This window comes from Falco naumanni, chromosome 1, assembly GCF_017639655.2.
Source record: "Falco naumanni isolate bFalNau1 chromosome 1, bFalNau1.pat, whole genome shotgun sequence".
Taxonomy (NCBI): domain Eukaryota; kingdom Metazoa; phylum Chordata; class Aves; order Falconiformes; family Falconidae; genus Falco; species Falco naumanni.
In genome coordinates this window covers 76,121,674-76,144,438 of record NC_054054.1, presented here as the reverse complement: position 1 = coordinate 76,144,438, position 22,765 = coordinate 76,121,674, and the positions used below count along the sequence as shown (strand labels likewise).

The 22,765-nt window shown below is 40.2% G+C and overlaps 1 protein-coding gene across 3 annotated transcripts in view; it reads left to right on the top strand.

Annotated features, from left to right (window-relative positions):
* TNKS (tankyrase) overlaps positions 1 to 22,765 on the top strand; it is a 141,324-nt gene that overhangs the window by 3,902 nt on the left and 114,657 nt on the right. For all 3 annotated transcript variants that reach the window (XM_040599890.1, XM_040599881.1, XM_040599898.1), the window contains exon 2: positions 7,941 to 8,165. In XM_040599890.1, the coding sequence (XP_040455824.1) occupies positions 7,941 to 8,165 (225 nt within the window). The remainder of the gene's footprint in view (positions 1 to 7,940; positions 8,166 to 22,765) is intronic.

Genomic DNA, 22,765 nt, shown 5'->3' with positions numbered 1-22,765 from the left:
TTTTTTTCAATGAAAACTAGCTTGTTTATAACTAAAAAAACCCACCAACAAACTGAAAAGGCAACCGTGCTAGGCACAAACAAAGATGTGTTTGGGTCTAGGTTTTATCTTTACTGGTGGCAAAAAGCAAATGTTTAGGAAAGAGTTACACACTTGCCCTTTTATTGTATAATTTCAGAGTACTCTTCCTGCAGTTCCTGTAGCTCAGCAACTATTTGAGCAAGACACAGTTTCTACATGTTAGTAGAAGCTCATCCTGTAGTAAGAAGTTCACTAAAAAACTGGACTGTAACTTGTATTAAAAGTAATTTGCTTCCTCCTGTATTTCCCACTACTTTTGCTGGAATATCCTGTGTTCTGCTAATGCTTTTCTTTTTCAGACTGCACTGAAACAGAGAAACTATTCCACTCCTTTACCTTGCCACTACACTCCTTCAATCTAAAGATGTGTTACCTCTTTTCTTTGGGAAAGATCTTAATTGTCATTGTTGATTTCACCACACCAGATTATGAATGTCTTTACTGTATTGTAAGTCATTCACTAGTTGAAAAATTTTGTTACGCCTGTGCTGTCTGTTCATGTAAATTGGCTTGATAGTTCTGCATCTGGCGATGTTGTCACATAGTTGACAAAGCACCTTTTTTGCCAGCATAATCAAATGCATTGATTGTTCTGCCTGTGAAAGGTAGATTTTTTATTTTTTTTTCCCCTCTTTGGGGTATGCTATTGGCTGACTATTTTTTTAATGGTTGGATGATTTCAGTCTATGGGATAGCTTATCACATCTTAGGTATACTTTGTGGGTGTGTGTGTCAGCCTACGTATTTTTCCTGTTAATCGTGATGTGGTTGTGGGGGGTGGTGTTGGTGTTTGTGTGCCTGTATTAGTCCATCATGTTTGAAGCATGTTGGCAGTGATACTTGAATGGCTTTTTTTTTTTTTTTTTATGTTCATCTTCCACTTATAGTACTTGCATACCAAGGTTGGCTTTCCAAAACTTTTTGACCTTTAATATTCCTAGATGGGGAGGATTGTTGCGACCTTTTGTCTGAAATCCCAGCTTTTTCCCAGAGCTAGCTACAACTTACAAGCACCAGCTTGGTAATAGATTTGCTGCTTCCCTTCTGAAACAGGGTCTAGTCTTACAGAAGGATATGTGTGTATTTGCTGCTGATACATAGATTCATGTGTTTTTAGGCCCAGTCGTTGCTGGTAAGTCATTAGTAATAGCACCTCTTTCAAAAATTACTGGGTAGATGGACCTGATAGAAATAAGCTGAGTCCTAGCCGATTTCTTTGTATAACCACAGTCATAAGCTTTTCCAGTTTGACACCCATTAAGTTTAACTTGTTTTTTTGATTATGGAGTTAGCCCAAGTTCTTAGGCAATGCATTCTTGTAGCTTTACAGTTACTCCTTCTAGGTTTAACCCAGGGGTATGGAGTGTACTAGTAGTAACTGCTAACTGTAGCTTAATGCCCACTTCTGTACTGAGGAAGAGGTGAGGCAGAGGTTTCAGAGTGGCTTTTGGAAGACATGAAGTCAGGATCACAGGGTGAAGTGCTCTTGGTATTAGCCCACACTCAGGCTTGGAGAAACCTGATTTAAGGTGACTTGTTAGAACGTCAGTGATACTCCTTGTTTTCTTTCTGCTTGGGTCTATAGTAATGGTCAAAAGCTGTTTGGGGAAAGTAGTTTTCTGTAAGCATGCTTTGGATATCATTAGTAATAACTGTTGGAAGACAAATTTTTATGAAGGCTACACATATATAATTATTCTTTTGAAAATTTATGGAGTACACAACTTCAATCCTGAAGGCAAAGGGATTTCACTTGGCTAGGAAAACAGTCAGTGGTCAGAGTTTAAGAAGAGAGATGGTCAAGTTTATTTGTCAAGTATTAAGCTGTTAATCATAAAAATGCAAGCTGCATCAACATGTGTAAGCGAGATAAGGAACTGAGACGGGAGAACCAACATAACTAGCTACTGAATGTTCCTTCAGGGAAAGCCAGGAAATGGGAAGAAGTAGTTGGTAACTTATTACACGCTTCCACTCTATGCAGAGACATCTGAATCAACCACTACACCTGTGGTGTAAGTTAGCTTAAATGGTTCTGGAGAGCCTTGCTTGAGATGTCTGAGCTTACTCAAAGGGTTGTTTATAAAGCTGTCTCTTCTATGACCAGGATACATTGGACAATTGCAACAAAATGAGTTGGAGTAGTTCAAGAATGCTAAGTTACTGATTAATTGTGCCTTGTGCAACTTAAAGCAGGGGTAATAACAATTTTCTGCTGGATTCATGGATAGAATGAAGAGTGCTGATTGCGTAGTGAATGAAGAAACACCCTGACAGCCTTACAGACTACCAGACTGCAAAATGCAGGCTTTTTTAATGTAACAAAATGAATTGATAAACTACTGGCCTTGACTTTGGAATTCTTTCTTTTTGTAGCATTTATAGTACGTGAACTCTGTTATTGTCACAAGTGTATGGCTTTCTAGGAAGTTTCAGCGTGCTTTCTTTGTGAATGCTAAATACTTCTCTCTGGTGGCCTTGCAGTACTTTGTGCAATGGATTCTATCTCCTTCCCATTTAAAATCCTTCGAAGGAGTTTACAAGAGGATATACATGCAAAATCTCAGCTCTTCAGTAATACTGAGCCAGGTGTCCGTTTTCCCAGCTTGAAGGATCTTCAGTTTACTTAGTTAAATCACCCAGTTCAACTGTGTTCTGCCTAGTGAAGTGGGTGAAGTGCTGGTAGCTTTTGGAAGACCTGTCTTGGGGAAAAACCTTGTCCCAGAATGTGCAGTACTAAAGCAAAGAGATGTACAGTGACTTAGCTTGCTTTCTTCTTCCATCCTTTGCCTACAGTTTAAAACATTCTCAAAAGGTTGTGTGTCTCTTAAGACATGTGCTTCTCTACTTCAAGGGCTTGTATTATCATAAGCTATGTTTAGTGCCCTAACAAGTGGATTACATTTAATAAGAGCACCTTTGCTGTCTTGTCTAAGATCAGGGTAATACCTGCAGGTGTGCTTAAGCTGTGATTATATGCTTTTGTAAAATTTAACTCCTTTTGGAGTCAATGTGTTCTTAAGAGCAAGCAAGTGGAAGGAGGCAGAAAAATGCCTAGTGAGTTAGAAGTCTCCATGTGATAAATTAGACTCTACACCTAACAGTAGCCTTGCAGAAGTTGGAGTTGGCAGAAGTCGGAGTTCATGCTATGTTGTGATCAAGTGACATTAACTGGGCAGCAGTTAGAACCGTACAGCTGTACTTAAGCTGATCAAACTGACCGCTTGATGTATTACGTTCACAGGGTAAAACATTTTTCCAGTTCTAGTGGGAACTCCATATATTTATTTGGGGGGGGGGGTTTCTACCAAATTTTCTGAGAATGAGTCTTGAAATTGAGCAATGAATTATGTGACTTCTGGGAGTGTTAGTAATTGTAAACTGTTACTGTGTGAAAGTCTGTGACTAACTGAACGCACGTTTAACGTGGAAGCTCTTAACTGGAGCATGTAACAGAGGGTATCCACTGATGCTCCTGTTGCTTTCCTTGCATTGCTTTCTCATCAGTCACTCAGTCTGCTCACCCTGTTGCCTCTTGTTAATTAGACTCAAAGCCACAAGAAGAGATGGGACGGACAAGCTTGTGGGCTGGGAGCAGGATGTGAGCGGGGAGTAGGACAGGCGGTCTTGGCAGTAGTAGTAAGCATTTGGTGGTGTCTCTGTGTACTGTCTTGTCAGGCTGCCAGTTTGCTACCTAGAGTCTTTCTTCTCACTTTCAGCCTAAAGTGACAGGTATAAATTGGAAAAAGGCAAGAATACGTCATTGGCAAAGAACTAGTTAAGTGGGATTTTTTCTGAATTGACTGCCTGCCTTTTGATTTATGTAAAGCTATCATAACTGTGTCCATCTCCTGGCTTTTGCCAAGCCTTAGTCTTGAGTTGTTTCTGTGAGATGACTGGAGAAATGAAGAGCCTGTCAGTCAGTCTGAATTTTTGCCTTTTCTTTGGTCTGACTGATAAATGTTTCACCCTTACATTTCAGGCATTCTCTTGCTACTGCCTTTTTGTAATGGGATTACTGCTTCCTTTCACTCCTCTACAATATGTTCTCTGAGGTACTGTGACTTGCCTGAAACTTCTAAATTGCATAAAGAAGCTAAAATGAGGGCAAAGCTTGTGCATTTTACTTGTGTAAAGCCCAAGCTTGTAAGGGACTCTGCCCACGAGCATGCTTTGGAAGCTGGCAGGTGAATCTCATCAAAGCAAGCTTGCATACTGGGCCATTACATGTTGCATTCCTCCGTAGTTACCTTGGGTTCAGATATTTTCTGTAGGAACCTTCTGTTTGATTGTCTTTTGGGGTCTTTGGTTACAGGCTCTTTCTTGGGAACTCTTCCTTAAACTTTGTAAATTAAAGTTGTACTGGAAATATACAAGAGTAGGATTTTTAAAGTCAGCTTAAATGGCATCACATCAGTTTCTTCAGATTAAACTGAATTATATGTGATTCATCTGTCACAAATGGCTTAACATGTGTCTGTTCTTTACAAAAGGTGACACTGCTGGAGTTTCAGTAATTACAACTGCTTTGTCAGATTGGGTTGTGTGATGATTTAAAAAACTTTCTGGCACTTTGTCAATTCAAGTTCTTACAGGTGTGGTGGTGGGGGAAGCTGTTCCCATAATTGGTTACTTTTTCTCTGGAAGATGGGTGGTCTGGTGGGATAAAATCACAGTAACTGCAATTGTGCTTTTTGAAGACTGACCAGAAAAGCTAATTCACCAAAAACTGTTAAATATTTACGGCTGGCATTTCTAAAGATACCTGTTTCAATGACCTCACATCCAGCAATACCTTGAAGTATGTGTGTAGTCCTGAAAATCACAAGACTGGATAATTTGAAAAGGAACCTGAGGTTTCAGTCACTGTCAGGTTGTCTTTCCTTGAAAGAGAGACGATATGTACATGTAAAGCAAACACTGATGAAGTTTAAGCGCTGTTTTTAGTAGCTTCGTCTATAAAAACTAAAGGCTAATGAAATCTGTTGATCTACTGTTTAGTTGAAAGCGTCCTTTTCTAATTCTTGTTTTGCTCAATTTTCCTTTGTCAGTCAAATGAACAATATAAACCTTGAGGGCTTACTTCTTAGTATTTGTGCCGCAGGCCTGTTTGCTTTGCTGTGGGACCAGATACCCTTTCTTTGCTGTTGTACCCATTTAAGCTGTCATTTTCTATTTGAAGACTTACAGGTGATGTTCCTGGACTCTTCCATAAGGAGACAGACAAATCTGTTTTCATGCTGGAGGCTGCAGTGATTTGCAGTGGCCTTGCTGACAGTTCAGTTAATAAAAATGTGTCTTTTGGTAGCAGTTTTGTCATGACAAATGAGTGTCACTCTTAATACCAGTTTTGATTTGCACACTTCCATTTCTGTAGTGTAATCTCTAATGTGAACTGATCAGTATATAATGTACCAGAAAGCGTTGACTCATCTGCAGTGATGGACTAGAACTGGACTGCTGAGTGGGGTGCCAGTCTGGCTGGGGGCCCCTTCCTGCAGCTGGTATGACTCGGCAGCTTGTGGAGCAGCTGCTGAACTGCTGTTTAGCCCCATGTATTAAAGAAAACCCACTTTGGTACCTGTTCAGTACACTAACTTGTAATTTGTAGTGGGCCAGCATCTGTGCTGCAAGCAGTGAATGCTCTGTGCAGTGGGGATGGGGGAATCCTTACAGCTATCCAAAAGGAACCAGGCTGTAGTTGGTAACTGGAGCCCTTGAGCTGTGTTACCGTACAGGATTAACCTAGGTGTGAGCTGCTACAGTCTCATGTTCCTCCACCTGCTTGTTCTTCCACCTGCTTGCTCGTGTCTCATAGAAGAATACTACTTCAGCCAGAAATAAAGATATTGTTAAACTGTCATCCAAACTCTCAGACCATGGTAAGCCTTGATGAAGGGGCTTTTTGTTTTGGCCCTGCCTGCCTTAACTATAGCATCAGTTGGTTTCTAGAAAACTTAAGTTGTTCAAGAAAAGGTGTTTAAGGACTCCACTGAGGAGACAGTGTAAATTCCTGCAGAACACTAGCCTGCAGCTTGACTGAAAGCTGGATGTCAAGTTAGTACATTAGCCTTAATTGGATAAGCTGGTGTGGATGAAAGGTGCTAGGTCTGGCTTAGAGATCTCACTGTACGGGCTGTCTGGGAAAAGCATGTTAATTTGATGCTGTAAGTCTGCATAGCTGTAAGTAGTGCACTACTCTGGCAGAAAGGGGGTTTAATTCATTGAAATGAAGGTCCTGTCCAGGGACTGTAACTCTCGGGTAAAACTTTGAGGTGTGAGAAGTCTTTGTGTGTGAGTTGTTGCCCTCTGTAGAGGGTGCAGACTTTGAGAACCACATCTGTCACTGTTTCAGCAGCATTTTGCTGCAGCTAAGTTACATGATCACCTGGAGGAGAGCTGACAGTGTTTTTGTTGCTTCCCTTGAGCCTTATATTTGCCTTCTAGAGGGGAAATAATGTCTTTAGTTATGTTTTTGATCCTTGATCTGTGGAGTTAATAACAATCTATAAGCTGAGAATTAGAACTGTGATTGGATTTCACTTGCTGCAGCATTTAATTCAGCTGTTTGATAAACATAGTTCATATACGTGGAATTCTTCATACCTAAGCTAGCTGGTATCCATGATTACCAGAAGACATAATAACTTGAAGTGACAGTCTCTTAAACCCTCTAGTGATAACTGCCTTTAACCCTGAGGTTTCTAAGAAATGCAACCCAACCTTTGAGATGCAACCTTGTACAAAAATGAACACTTGTGGTTTACTTCAAACTGTCCCTCTTAAGCCTGATTTCTGTTCCTGTCCTCTAAGGAAGTGGTCTCCGAAGTGGTGTACGAAATATTTTATTGGGCTGCAGGAATAAAATATGTTTTGTACCATTAATAAATAGAAATGTTAAAACAGTGTTTATTTCATCTTTTATCTTAGACTTTTTAAATTTCTATTTTTGTGTAGCTTTATAATCTAGATAGTAGTGCATGTATATGACTTAAACATATATTTGGGGGTGCATGCTCAAAAATTTTTTTATTGATAGGGTGCACGGTCAAATTTTGGAGACTGCTGTAAGGTATTTGGAGCAATAGGAGGTACATTTGGGCACTAAAACCTTTCAGTGTTCGTTGTGGACAACAAGCTAAAGGTATTAGGGCCTGGCATGCTGACGCAGGATTTTGAAGCGTGTTAGTTTAATGATGCTGGCTTTATGGTGACATTTTCCTTGGCTGTAACAGAGGCTGTGTTTGTAGGCTGAGACCTTCCCGAGGCATTATTTTCCAGCTGAGGTCTCAGTTCTGCTTATCTGTGACTTAGTCTATCAGTTTGTCAGTTGGAGGTAATCAGGATCCTTGTAAAGAGCAAGAATGTAGTTTGGATTGAGATAAGGTTGCTCTGCTTGACCACTGACAGTGTCCTTCAGTGTTTATTAATATGATGTCTTCTCCAAGATGAAGACCTATATCAAGAGGTAGCATGTAAGATGTTTGCTTTAGGTATGTGCAGATTATACTTAATGTTTAAGATTCATTACAAATTTTAAATTTTTGAAATTTAAATAAGTTTTTCTTGAAAAAAAAAAAAAGGGAAGTCTTTTGCAGAACTTCTTCATGAAACATTGGCAGCCAGTCAGGCTAATTATAATACAGCACTGCTCACCTCTGTCGTGACTGTACGTGAATCTTCTAACTGTTGTTTGAGCAGGTGAATATAGTCTCATTTTATGGTGACATGAACTAAGCAGTGGAAGAGGGACGTGACTAATAGCATTTGAAGTCTGTACATTGGAATAAGTGAAAAGTTTTAAATATTAAATCATGTTGTTTTACCAGACAAATGAACAGAAATACGTTTTCTTACAGGTTTTGGAAGGAAGGATGTTGTAGAGCACTTGCTGCAGACAGGAGCCAACGTTCATGCTCGTGACGATGGAGGGCTGATACCCCTTCACAACGCCTGCTCTTTTGGTCATGCTGAAGTGGTTAGTCTGTTACTGTGTCAAGGGGCAGACCCAAATGCTAGAGACAACTGGAACTACACTCCTTTGCATGAAGCTGCTATCAAGGGCAAGATAGATGTGTGTATTGGTAAGTGTCTGTCGCTTCTTACATTGAAACTTATATTGAAAACCAGATATGTTTTGTGCAATTGCAGTTGTTAATGTGCTGGACTTGAGACTAAAGATATTGCTTGTTCTTAAAAGCTAACTTCTTTCAAACTAGCAGATAGGTGTAGTGATAGTCATTTAAGACTGTTTTTTATGATCTGTAATAATACAAGCTTTGCTGAACTTGGATCTGAAAAACTAACCTGGGGAGGTTGGGTGAAGTCTCGCCCATTAAATTACAGAATTCAAAATCTGAATATGGAAGTTTGTCTTGGATGCTCCCAAGAAGACTAGATTTACTAGGTAAAGTCTTTGCTTTTTGGGCTGATATATTGTCTTAGGTTGGTTAGGAAGATGGTTAACCTTTCATTCTATACAGTATGGGAAGACATCTTAATAGTCCTTTGGAGCTTTCCCATACAAGTTACAGAACATGGTTGTTCACAGTGGGTGTATCTTCAGTGTGTGTATTGTAGAATGGAGCCAAAGCAATTTCAAATGAAATTGAACACTTCAGTCATTTTAAATGTGTCTAGAACATACAAAGAGCTTTTCAGTCCGGGTGTCTTTAACTTTTATGTTTTTTTTCTCAGTGTAGTTAGTGTTACTTTTTTCTAAATGGGAACTTCTATTTTTATTTTTTTTACACTCATATCAGTTCCTTGAACTTACTTATCAATTCTGGTTCTTCTCACATCTCCTAACTTGAATAAAATGGTCTGCTCAACATTGTGTTTTTTGTCAAACATGGAAAGGAAAGTTTGATTTATAGGAACAGCAGCTAAGATTATGAACATAAGATTTGTTCTGTATGTTATCCAGATAAGACACAAATTTCAGAATTTCTTATAATGTCTATTTGCTGAAAGACTTCTTACATAAAATTACAGCTTTCTTTGCCAGAAAACTTATAGGAGAAGTTCTTGCATTAGCTTTATTGCAATACTTATGTAATGACTTAAAAAAACACAAAAAACTGAGGGAAAGAAAATTGGAAGAAACACCAAAATACAATTTTTCAGTGTATTTTTTCTTTTTACGAGGGATGTGCTGTATTCACTAATTTCATCTCTGCGTGTGAGGTAAAACGTATGGAGAGTACTCTACAGAAGTTAACTGAGTATAGTTGACTATATAGCAGTACTGTGGGAAGGGATCCATTGATATAGTAGTTGCCAACAACAGCCTATTGTGACAATGGTGAATGGACAAGTAAGCTTAATTCCAGTCAGTAACTGGGGTTTTGTATGTGACTTAAAGGAAGTAATTACTTTGGTCTGTTCAGTGCTGAAGTCTGCCTGGCTTTGGGAACTGCTGACTGAAAATACAAATTAAATAGGAGTTTAACAGTAAGAGGCTGAGAAGTGACCTATAAAGGAGGACTGGGTTTGTTTGCTTTGGAAAAGATCGGTTTTGCTCAGTCTTTTAAAATGTTGTTCTAAAGCAGGGGGGAGTGCAGCAGCATACCTTTTGTGGTCATAGGTGATAGGATGAAAGATGGTTGCAGCAGAAGATTTTAGGTTTTGGCGGTGTGGTATGGATGGTGTCTTTTTGGGTGGTCTGTCTGAAGACTGTGGTACTCCTTGAATGCGATTGAACAGGTTAGATCAAGGTGGTAGGTTATGTGGTACCCCAATTTTGATGTTATAATGCTGGCAGTAATTTGAGATCGTTTAAACCTAATTTCCACAATCAAAGAATGGATGATACCTTTAAAGGTGTACTCTAATTCAGCAAGAAGTTGTGGGCTTTGTGAAAGGAAGTACAGAGTCAAATTTAAGGCTTGTATTAGACAGAACTTCATTCTGTGTTCCATGCACAGATTAGATCTGTGACTAAATTGTTAGACTAAGGGAATGATGTATATATAAAAAATAGGCAGCTCTGAGTACTGATCAAATCCCAAATCTTTTCAGCTGTCCTCTGTAGTTGTAGGGTTCCTTGGAAGCACTGAGCAAGGCTGCAGGTCTAGATGCAGTTCTCTTTATGATGCTACTTGCAGGCAGGTTGGAGCCTGGGAATTTTTGTAAAAAAATTTCTTATATTAAACCAGCAAGCACATTGCTGCTGTGCTCAGTTTAGTTACGGATATCCATGTATATCATATTTCAGTCAGATATTTGATTTGAGCGTTATTACCAAAGGCAATGTCACCGGTCACTAGATTAAATATGTACTGTAGTGTGATGCTTCTTTGGGATTTAGTTGATTCCATAAAACTGCTAGGACATAAGTATAGACAAGTAAGTCTATTATTTCTTGTTTACAGAGAGTTTGCCATTTTTATCTAGTGGGCTAACATGTTTTGCTGTCTTTGGCAAGTTCCCATTTCTTGTCAATGGTTTTATATATAGTTTTTAGATTAAGGTCTTCAGCTTTTAACTCAAAGTTTTTTGAAGAACGCATAAACAGAAACAAGGAACAGTGAGTACTTAGGGCATGAATTCTGACTAGGAGTAGTTGAATAGCTTTCTGGGAATATAGTGTACAATGCTGCAGATATGATGGAAGAAATTAGTCTGTGGGGGGAAAAAAAGTATCAGATTCTTAGAATGTTCCTTTTTAAACAAGCAAGACATGCTTTTTAAAAAAGTATTAATTGAAGAACAGTTTCTGGAAATCCTGGCATAACCTAGGATTTATTGCCTAATTTAGATAACTGTCTGAAAAGCAATAGACTGTGTTGGAATGAGTCATCTAGCATCACTTTTGGCTACCAGTTCTTGGCACCTTCTTCCAAATGATGGAATGGGAGAGAATTTTCCAATTTATCTTTTTTCCTTCCCTTCTTTTGTGCCACCTCAGTCTGCATCTTTTCTTTATCATATCTAGCATGGAATGCTGTTCTTTTGGCTGCTTTACAGGTCAAAATGGGACAAAGTGATAATTGAACAGAGTGCGGAGATGCAGCACTTTTGTGAATAATGGTTTTTCAGAGGAAAACTCAGGGCATTGAAGCAGAGTGGGAAGACCAGCAAAAGCTAGCCAGTGATTGCACTGCAGCTATAGAATGCTGTTGTGTCTCTGCTAAAAGCACTGTGAGTGCGCAGCTCTACAGCTGAGTTCAGACTAATAGGTACAAACCCTGCCGCTGGGAAGCTTATGTGGAAATAAGAAGTGTACATAGACAGATGAAAACTCATCAGACTGTGCATAAACTTCTGCTCCAGGAAACTGTAAGACAGCAAATGACTGGTGCTGTTTCTTGTTCTTGTGTTTTACTGGTCGCATATTAACAGCGATAGGACAGTGTAGGAACTTGAAGGTAGATAATGCAAATGTGCTGAGTTTGGGAGGAATATGGACTGTGGCTCTTTTATGTGGCAGTTGCTTTTGTGTCCTGGTTCTAGAAGTGTAGGAGATCTTGAAGGATGATAAGCAGTGCTCAGCTGATTTGCTGGCCATCTCTTACAATATATTTAGCCACTACAGATCTGTTTAGTTGCTAAGTAATAAAATCCACTTGAAAGGATTGTTTGCTATATATATAATCAATTTTTGGACTAAATGTATTGAAGTTTTAAAACCAATTGTTAGTTAGTGTTCTCCGGTATTTATGGCTTCTAGGATTGCTTTTATCTGTCACGTAGATGGATTTTCAGTGTCTGGACTGCTTCTAGTGCTAATCAAAAAATGGGGTTTGTGCCTTAGTGTCGCATTGGCTCATGGAATAATGAATGAATGGTGAACTCTGCAAAGTGTGTTTGGAGGAACGCTGCAATGTCAGGGTAATGACTGTTCTGCAAGTTGGACTGGGGAGAAAGGGTGATGCATTTCTTCATCACTAAGTCTATACTGTGGTCAGACCAAAGATCCACTTAGCTCTCCGTTCTCCAACAATGACTTGCAGCAGATGCTCAGAGACTATGCATGGTTTGAGTGTATCCTGGTTTGTCATGGCAGTTGGCAGTTTAGGAACTTGATAAAGTAGAGGCTGCATCTGGACTGTGTTTCATAGCCATTGGTATACAAAGTTCTTGAAAGATAGATCTAATCACTTCTTAAATGCTGGTATCCTTTTGGCTTTGAAATTGGTCTATAATAAGAGAATTTTACAGTTTAATAGTCTTGCAGGAAGAAAGCAATCCTTTGTTTTCTTTAAAATGTTATTCTTGATGGCTTTTACTGTAAGTCATTCAGGACTTCTGTGAGAAATAATCAACAATAATTTCTATTTGCACTCTGCATGTTATTTGTGATTCTATAGGCTTCTCTCTTTTCTTCCTTCAAATGTTGTTGAAAAACGTAGTCTTTTTGTTTGCAGGGTTTTTTTGTTTGTGTGTTGTGGGGTTTTTTTTGTTGTTAAGGATGAGGGGTTGGTATGGGGGGTACAGACATCAAAACTGAGTGTAGTAGACTTAAATGGTAAATTAATGTTCTTTCTGTTTTGGTTTTGTGGTTGCTGAGCACTGCATAGGAGTAGCTCCAAGGTATTTCCTGGGTGGTTAACAGTTGCTTTAGAACTGTGTGTGTGCAACACACAGCTGTTTAGCTTTTTTATTTAAAAAAAACTAGGCTAAAAGTAAGGTTAGAGAAGCTGTGCTTATGCAGTCTGTCTGGGCTTGCTTTGTCCTCCACTGTGTGTGTTTCTGCAGAGGCTGTAGCTGTTCGTGCAGAGTTTCTTGTGCTCTTTTTTTTCCACCCCTTTCGGGTGGTTTTCCAGTTAGCTGTTGTGAGAACTACAGGGTTGGTAGCCTAAAAGTGATCTCGGGTGTCATACACCTGCTTGGCTTTTGAGGGCAGCCTTCACAAATATGCAAACCGTGAGCATCTTCTATGGTGATGCCATGATTTATGGCTCTGAATATACAGGGTACTTCAGTAATTTTAGGGAAATAAAAAATTCTAGCTACTGAAAAGCTCCCTTCAACGCTGTACTAAATCGTAAAAGTTTGTTAAAATTACTCTTTAAAAGTTAAAGCTATGTCTGATTTTATTACCTGTGATTTATATCTTTTTAGAAATTTTCAGAAAGTGCTATCAAAGAGCAAAATTGTGCACTAGCCAGTTATTTTTGGGGGTGGCGTTGAGGGGAGAAGCTTTAGCATCTTAACTGAAAAATTATTACAAGGATTATAGATTTAGCTACTGGACTGAAGAAGCTTGTAAGAAGAATAGTAGCTTTTTAAGAAGTTAGAGGGGGATATTGGTAATTGAGGTGCATTGAGAGCTGGTTATGCCTGTTTGTTGGAGAGGAGTAATGAATTTCCAAAGATTCTCTTGGAGAACTGGTGTTTTAAAGGGAAGCTTAGATTCACAGAGGTGTCCCAGGAATCTGATGTTCAGAGGCTTGCAAAATCACTGGAAAATGCTTTCAAGTGAGTACTTCCAAATACTTTGTGTAAAAAGTGTAATTATTGGTGCTGTTTATATCATAAGGTTCTTGAATATTGTTAATATTCCTGCTTTGACTTTTGAACTACAGAGTTGAAGTACTACTTGTACTGACTGCTCAGTGTGCAGTGGAAAGACAGTGACTTGTATTTAAAATTTTAAGCTGCAGGACTGTGTAAAGAACCTGTCCTTGTATACCAGAAACATGAGTTTTGCTCCATTAGGAGGACATAAGTTAATTCCTACAATGAGGGAGCTATCCTGCCTATTGATTGTAGTTAATGTTGACATACAGGGCAAAGGTACCTCATGATTTGACATGCTTAAGGCCAAGCAGTCCTCATTAACAGCGTCTATTATTTGTCCAGATAATGCAAGAGAAATCTTGGCTGTTATTAGTATTTATTACTTGGATACTAACTGATCAAAGCCAGTTTGTTTATTGTGGAGCTAGGCTCATCAGACTGTTCAGGTTATGAATTATTCTGGTCTGTTTCTGCTCTGTGAATGATAGCATGTGTGTGGAACCTTGTTTCTTTGAGTAGCAAATGATTTTAAGTCTTGTGCGTACATAGTGGCTCAAAACCCCAATATGCTTGTCTCCTTGTCCTTCATGAGGTCTTTCTCAAATGAACCTTGTGTGATAGCAACCATAGGATAAAAAACCCCATGTTTTAGGTTGAGTGGAAGAATGCTTTTGCTTTCTTGCTGGAGTACTTTCTCGTGGTTTTAAACATTTCATGTCTTCTAACCACTTGTTTAAGCTGTGTCGTCTTCTAAACGTTAATGCTCCTCACAGAAATGAGAGCTCCTTGGGCTGAATCTTAACTGCATTTCCCATAAATCTGTAGTTCAGACTCCCCTTATTGAAAGGGAGCTGAGAATATGGCCTTCTTTCTGCGAGCTGGTGGTGGTGGAGGAATCCATAGTTGAAATCATACACCGGTAATTTGGAGGCATTGTCATAGTTAGAATGGACTGTTGTGCAAGACGTGGGGGCTTTTGTCAAAGGGGACTATGGAAAATGGTTTGGGGCACTTTATGTGGCATATACAATTGCCGTCCTCTCTGGTGGGCTTTGGCAGAAGGACAGGAGGGAGGTTGATGATCATTTCTTGTATATGAAGGATACCTCTTCAGAACTATGTGCAGATATGTGTGTTAATGTCCTGCAGTCTACAGGAGTTACTTTTATGGGGAAAAGCTACCAAAATGAGATGCGGTTGTTAGCTGTGAGGGCTCCAGGGAATCCTTTCCGTTGGCATTTTGTATCTGTGCATGTGTAGCTGTGATCGATGCTTTATGAAGAAGATGGCTGAGAGCGGTGTCAGTTACCCATGTGTGCCTGGCAAAGGTCGGGGAGTGCCAGGAGCCTTGAAATGAGTGGGTCATTGAGGCAAGGTCAAAGTGCCCTGCCACAACGGTTTTGGGAGAGGACCAAGCATTGAGCTGGATTAATCCTGAGGTTAAATCCTCTTCAGAAGCAAAATCAACACTAAACTTGATAGCACAGAGGCGGATGCTTTGTAGAAATCAAGCGAAAATGAGCCTTACTTCAGGTGAGGAAGACTTGTATGCAGTGTTAAATATAAGTATGCCAATAAAATGACTTCTTGTTTTCATATCTGGAACCAGGGGTGTTGCAGGCTTGTAAAACTTGTCACGTTACTGTGTTGCTTACAGTTCTGAAGGCTATTGTTTATATTATGGTATTGGTATTGCTAAAAGTTGATTGACATTCAACTTCATGAAAATAGGCTGAGAAGGGTTGCCTTGTCTGGGGTTTCATACACTGTATTTTGGAAGCCCTTGGTCTTTCTGTTAGGTTTGGAATGTATTGACAGTATGTTACAATGCATCTGTGGGCTTCAGACTTTTCCAGTTCTGTCTCTTCTTTCCTAAAATTCAGGTTTCAAGAAAACTGGTCTTTTTGCCTTGTTGGGCTGCTTGGCATAGGAGGATTTGTGGAGGACAAGAAAAGTGTCATTTGTTTTTTGATGTTTCTTTAAAAGTGTTGTTTAAATCAGAGTCTGGTTATTTGCAGCAAAGGAGGTGGTACAAGAGTAAGCAAGACACTGTTGGAAAACCTGCTGTAGGGCATTTCTGGGAAGTAAGGTTTTCAGAAGTACTTACGTTAACTATTAGCAAATTGAGAGGGAGGGGAAGAGGAAGTTGTATGTTATCCAGAACTGAGTAATGGAACAGACACTGAAACTACTTTCAGATGTCCAATCCCAGTTTACAGTGGCTTTCTAAATACCTTGCAGGAATATTTAATCTTATGGGACTATGCTTCTGATTGCTGTAGCAATATCTGTTTTTAGCTTCTCAGAGCAACCATATGGTCTTAATGCAATTCATCCCTGGTTTAAAAACAATCATGTGTAGCTGTTAGGCATGAATGAGTGGGGCCAATTCTAGAAGAGTTCTTGGCTGTTTTCTTAGCCTAGTTGGAGAACATTGATTAACGTATTACTACAGGATATAAAGGTCTTGCTTGTAAAAATGTGCAGGCAATTAAATATTTGTCATGTAATGTGAGCAAAGGAAGGTGTCTCTTAATGACTTGGTCTTTCTGCAGTGTAAAACAAGTATACAAAAAGAACTATGGGTGATAGAAGCCTAGTGAAAATACAGAACAAGAAGCAAGCGCTGTCTGGTCTTCAGTTTCCATGTAGCTAGGGCTCATGATGAACACAGACTCCCATGTTCGAGTAATACATCATTTTTCCACATTTACATGAATGCACCATGCTGCTTGGACAAAGCTATTCCTTTCTAGGGAAGGCTGAAATCTCTGATTTGAATCCTGCTGTTCATGCTGCTGTGTGTAGTTTTCATGTTTTGCTGATGCTTTGTCCATGCAAGCAGTACTGAGTAATTCCTTGGCTGGGCACAGAGTTCTTGACCTAGCTATGGTAGTGGATACTGAACTTACATGACGAGGGAGCCAAGAAGATCTGGCTGCTACAGTTTGCTTTTATTTTCTTGTTTGGTTGGGGTAATATAAGGATGGCACATGATACAGTTGTGACCCAGGAGAGGAACCCCCTCAGATGTATCTAACAGGCACCCTTCCGCAGCATGAGACCCCATGATAGTGATGTTATCTTACCTGACAGACTATGAGATATTTTTTTTTTTCAGTGTAGAGTATTTGCTTGTCAAGGACCTAATGCTAAATAGGATAAGACTTGCACTGCTCTGTATCAACAGGGCATGGCAGTGAGCAGTTCTGGGACTGGAGAACAAATGGATATAGCTCTGTCCTTTAAGAATGGAAAGCAGTGTGACTGTCTTACATAATAATGTGATCTAAGATAGTGGCTGAGGGAGGTTTCCAAGACTGATATATCTGCTTGAACTTAGCTTCCTAATGTTTACTTCAGAAATAGAATTTTTGAGAATACCCATGTCTTCTGGCCAACCTGTAGCTTTAGCCATGATTGCATGGACTGATCAGTTTGATATTCCTAAGATTTCGTGTACTACTTGTGGTTTTTTTAAATATTTGGTAACTATACTGTGGACTAATGTTAAGTTTACAAAATTGGCACAAATTTCAAGTTTTATTTTGGGGCCTCTTTAATCTTAAGAGTTTCAGCTGTTAATCACATCAAAATGTTACTCTGGGTGTTCCATAGGGTGTGTGACTTAAGATACCATCCCCAAGTTGCATGCTGTTGAAAGCTGGTAGGTGCTGAAGTTCACCTCTGGAAAAGGCACGGTTTTTTGTTTTCCTTATGCTCACCGAGCAGCTGCTGCTAGGGTTTGAATGTCTTCAATACCTGTTTCTTCTGGTGCTAAAAAGATAAACTGTTTTTGAGTATGCATGCACCCTTTCTGTTTCAGAAAAATGGTAGATCCAGGGCAGGTTCTAAGAAACTTCTAAGACTCCTCAGTTTGTTGCTGTGCTAGATTTTAGTGCACTGGCAAATAATCCATTCTGATAGCCACGTAGCTAATTCCACATGCAATCTATCACCTGACTTCTACCATGTGTTATTTTTTCCCCAAACTTCATCTGGAAGAAATAAGCAGCAAATGCAGAAGGGAACTGGCATTAGTCTTGGGTTTCTTTTAACTCTCCTCAGTTCCTTTTCCTCTTAGGATGCTACTTGTTGACCTGATTTGCCTTAGTGGCTGCTTTTGCTTTTCAAGAATGCTGAAAGCAGGGCTTTTAATCTGTCAAGTGGGATATCTGAATTAGAGCTGAGACTAGATTTATTTCAATAAAACTTAAAGTAGAAAAGTGAATTTCTTCAGAGAAAAGTGAAATTGGAACCAAGTAATGAAGACTTGTCCTTAAAGCAGCTTTCAGCTTGGGATACAGATGAAAACAGAAATTGCTCAGTCAGTAGGGCAGCAGTTAAGATTTCTGGCTGTTCAATAATATACTAAAAATAAAAAAACCCATAAAACAAATGCTTAGAAACCAAGTAGTTGCAGAATTGTTGCTTCCAACAAGGAAAAGGGGTGTGATTTAGTTGTGGCATAGTGAGACCTCAACATGTACCATCTACAAATGGGCTAAATGTTTTTTTTTTTTTTTTTAAAACTCTTCTGATTGAATGGTCTTCTATTCCATTTTGTACACTAGTAGCATATATGTTCTAGATGACTACTGGAACACACTTAAATGTGATCTCTTAAGTCCCTGTGTGAAGTGGGGACAAACTGAAATGTGGGAGGTTCCCTCTGAATATCAGGAAACACTTCTTACTGTCAGGGTGACCAGCCACCAGTACAGGTTGCCCGGAGAGGTTTTGGAATCTCCTTCCTTGGAGATACTGAAAAGCCATTTGAACACAGTCCTGGGCAGCTGGCTGTTGGTGGCCTTGCTTTAGCTGGGTGGCTGTTTCAGGTGACCAACAGAAGTTCCTTTGACCTCAACCATTCTGTGAAAAAGGACTGCATGTGCATTACTGCAAATAATCAGGATTAAATAAATGCTTAGTGTACTGTCCTTTATTGCTTGTTAGCTCAAAGAAAGGTGGCTTTGGTTTTTCTGTTTGTTTTTTTGGGGGGGGTTGTTTATTTTTTGTTTTGCTTTTTCCCCCCTGTAACTTAAGTTTCTAGAGTTCTTACGTTTTTGCAGGTTCATTGTGGAAGCCTCAAAGCTTTCTTTACACTACACAGCTTTTGGTGTAGATTGTGTGCCTGGGGGGGGAGTGTTCTGGGATGACGGAGCCATCTCTTGCGTGATGCAACACCCCCCCACCCCCACCCCCCCCAACAAACTGCAGTGACAGTAAGGTTTTGAGTTTGCTTGCTAGAAGACTGTATTCTGTATAACCTGCATGTACTTCTGTTTTCTCACTGTTAGCTGAAATGGAAAATCTTAGCTTGAAAAGTATTCTATCCAAAAAAAAGGAAACAGGAATATTTCCTTGCATTGAAGTCCAGGCAAGATCAAGGCTCTGAACTGCTGTTCCAGTAGGCTGAGCAAACTACCAATTCCGGCTCTTTCTGTGAGGGCAGAAGGATATTATCAGCCTGCTGTGCTGCCTACAGCCTCTGGAACTTTCTGCTTATTCTCTCTCCCTGTGCGTATTTAATCACTGGTAGGCAGAACTGACATACCAGGGAGTGTTTTTTGTAGTGCTTTCTACATATAGGAAAGTAATCATAGATAAGATGCATCTGCTTATGAGGAAATAGTTGTGGGCAGTCACTGAGGGAGGAGGGAGTCTTTTTGAAAGGTATCTTCTTGCCCTGCTGCAAGACTTCTGTTGGAGTGTTGGTGATTTTGATTGTCTGGTGTAGATTCTTTTCCCCTACCTTAATTTGGTTAGATAAATCTGATCTCTGGAACATGTAGCACACACTTAATTCTAGAATACACTGAAGTATTAAGTAGTGCTTTGGGAAGTGAGGTTTATGGTATGTATATATACACCAGGAGTCAGGCTGTCTTGCTGAGAGGTTGAAACTTAACTAAGCAAAATCTAAAAATACTGCTGGGGCAAGCAATGAAAAGGCTGAGACAAAAGCGTCTTTCTGAAAAACTAGAGCTTGCATGAAAATAAGTTGAAGTCCTTTTAAAGCAATGCTTTGTAATATTCTTTTTATCTAGATCCTACCCTTAAAACAACAACAACAAAAGATACTGGGAGACCTTGTTCGTGCTGCTGCTTTGATTTCTTATTGCCGCCTTGAAGCCTCTTTCTGTGAATTGTTCATCTAAGCAAAAGGAAGCTCAGATCTCTAAGCATTGTTTTCCATACCATGTTTAACTGGGCCTCTGCTCAATTTGGTAGTTGCATCCTGTTACTGTAGGAGCTGGTGCAGTTTCTGCAGTGAATGGATGCATGAGAACCTGCTTTTCAAAGAGCAGATCTGTGTTAGGAAAGTGAGATGTTTGATACGGCTGTCCTCTGTCTCTGATGGACTGAATGATCATTTCAGCTGTAAAGCAAGAAATGCCTCTGCTAAGAGCCATACTCCAAGCTTTCTGTACGTATAGTCTCCTAGCATGTATAGATACCCCCAGCAGTTGCTGTTATTGCTTATCTAATGACAAGGTAGTAAAAGAAACATGCAATCAGGTACTATGTTATCAAGATTACATCACATTTGGCCAAAGTACGATTTCTTTGCTCTAGAGGTAGCTTTCTTTTACTTAAAAACAACTGTTTAAAACCATGTGTTCATATAAATTTAAAAATTCATATCTCTAGGAAGTGGCCTGCAGGATGATGATTATAGAATGGTTTGAGTTAGAAGGGACCTTTAAAGATCATGGTCCAACTCCCCTGCCATGGGCAAGGATAGCTTTCACTAGATGAGGTTGCTCAAAGCCCTGTGCAACCTGACCTTGAATACTTCCAGTGATGGGGCATCCACAACATCTGTAAGGCTGGAACAGGTTGCCCAGAGAAGTTTGGGTGGATGATGTCTGTAGCTTTTCCTTTGGCTAATGCAATCGCTCCATCGTAGAAGGCTACCAAGTTAGGCATGATTTGCCCTTGGCATCTCTGATTTGCTCCTGGCCTTCCATGTGTTTTGACATATCTTCCAGGAGGATCTGTACCACGATCTTACTGGGCACAGAGGTGAGGCTGATAAGGTGAGGACTGGCAATTCCCAGGGTCCTTTTTTTTTTTTTTTTAACCTTTTTTAAAAATGGGTGTAATGTTTCCCTTTTCCTAGTCACTGGTGATTTGCCTGACTGCCATGACTCTTTGAATATGATTGAGAATGGCTTGGCAACTATATCAGCCAATTCCCCCAGGACCCTGGGATACATCTCACAGGGTCCCATGGACTTACCTATGTTCAGATTCCCTGGGTTGTCTTGAACCTGATCTTTACCTGCAGTGGGAGGGACTCTAATTCTGCAGTCCCCGCCTTGATGTTCAGGGGCTTGAGAGATGTGGGAAGAGAGATTACCATTGAAAACTGAGGTAGAAAAATTGTTGAGTACCTCAGCCTTCTTTATATCAGTCATCACTAGTTCTCATGTCTTACTTAGCAAGGGAGAGTGTGTTTTCTTTAATCTTCATTTTCTAGCCAATGTTTCTGTAGAAGCCCTTATTATTATTTGCATCCTGTGCGAAATTCAGTTCCAACTGTGCCTTAGCTTTCCTGGTCCCATCCCTACACATCTAGGCAGCGTCCCTGTATTCTTCCTGGGATACACATCTCTGCTTCCACTGCTTGTGCATTTCCTTCTTACACTTAGTTTGACCAGGAGGTCCTTGTTTTGTGTCCTGACTTCCTTGCCTGACTTCTTACATGCAGGGACTGAGAGCTCTTGCACTCTAAGGAAAATGTCCTTAAAGAGTTGCCAGCTCTGTTCAGTTCCTTTGTTCTGGAGGACAGTTTCCCAGGGGCTCCTATCCATTAATTCCTTAAACAACTGAAAGTTTGCTTTCCTAAAACTCAAGAGTCCTGACTCTATTCTTCACCCTGCCCATATCCTTCAAGACTGTGAATTCTACCAGGGTATGGCCACTGCAGCTCAGGCTGCTACTAGTCTTGACACCCCTAATTAGTTCATCTGTGTTGGTAGGTGACAGGCCTAGTAATACTTCTCCTGTGGTTGTGCTGTCATCTGGAACAATAAATCATCCTTGGTGCATTCCAAGAGTCTCCTGGACTGCTTACAGTTTGCTGTACCACTTTTCCAGCAGATGTCAAGGCGATTGAAGTCCCTCAGGAGGATCATAGCCTGTGAGCATGATGCCTCCTGTAGCTGGAGTCGGAACTCTTCATCAACAAACTCCCCTTAGTTGGGCAGCCTGTAGTAAACACCAGCCGTGAAGTTTCCTTTGTTGTTTTGGCCCCTAATTTTTACCCATAAGCTCTCAACTTGTTTATTGCTGTTTTTCAAAGGTGGCTTTGTGGAGTCAGTCTATTGTTTTACAATACATTGTTTTAAAAAACATTGTTTTGCTTGCTCCTCCTTCCTTGCCTGTCCCTTCTAAATGGTTTCTAGTCATCACTTGCAGCTTGTGTGATCCTTCCCAGGATATTTCCATGACAGTTGATTAGATCATAGCTTTCTAGCTGCACAGTGGCTTCCGAGTCCTGCTGTTTGCATTGGCACAGAGGCACTTTAGCTGGGTCATCAACTGTTTCACCTTTTTAGAGGAACATGCCATAATTCTTTTGAGGCATTTCACGGATGTTTCCCCTATTGGTTCCTAATTTGTCAGCAGTCCCCATCTTGTCTCTGTTGCTCAAAACTCCATCACTTCCCTGCGCTACTTGTCTGCTGCTTTCTCCTGCTGTCAAAACTCTTGTTTCTGTCTATGCTGTTGGAGAGCACTGTTCTACCTCCCTTTACAATTTTCTGTTTAAGCATAGCAGGGCCTCGTGTTGCTTTTGTAAGCTGCTGTTCATCTGTTTCATACTACTGTGGCTGGCATATTTGTCTCTTGCTCTGTCTGGCCCCAACAAAGAACAAAACCAACACGGTGGTTCATTGGGAATAAAACCGTTGTCTGGGAAACTGGGATGTCCTGTACAAGGACAGCAGGGAAGGCAAAATGATGGGAAGTGCTTGCAGCTGACGTAGACCCACCAGGACTTTGGCTGGTAATGTTAGATATACTCGCAAAGGATCATTTCGTTGTTCTAGTTACGAGTCCTGTCACTGGCACGTGTCCCTGTACTGTCCTTTCTTGTGCCAACCAGAGCATGTCATGTTGTTGCTTGATGAACTGGATTGGGCAAGTGACTGCTTTACTAATCTGCCCTGTTGCCTGACCAAATGTGGGCAGCCACCCAAAGCAGGGTGGG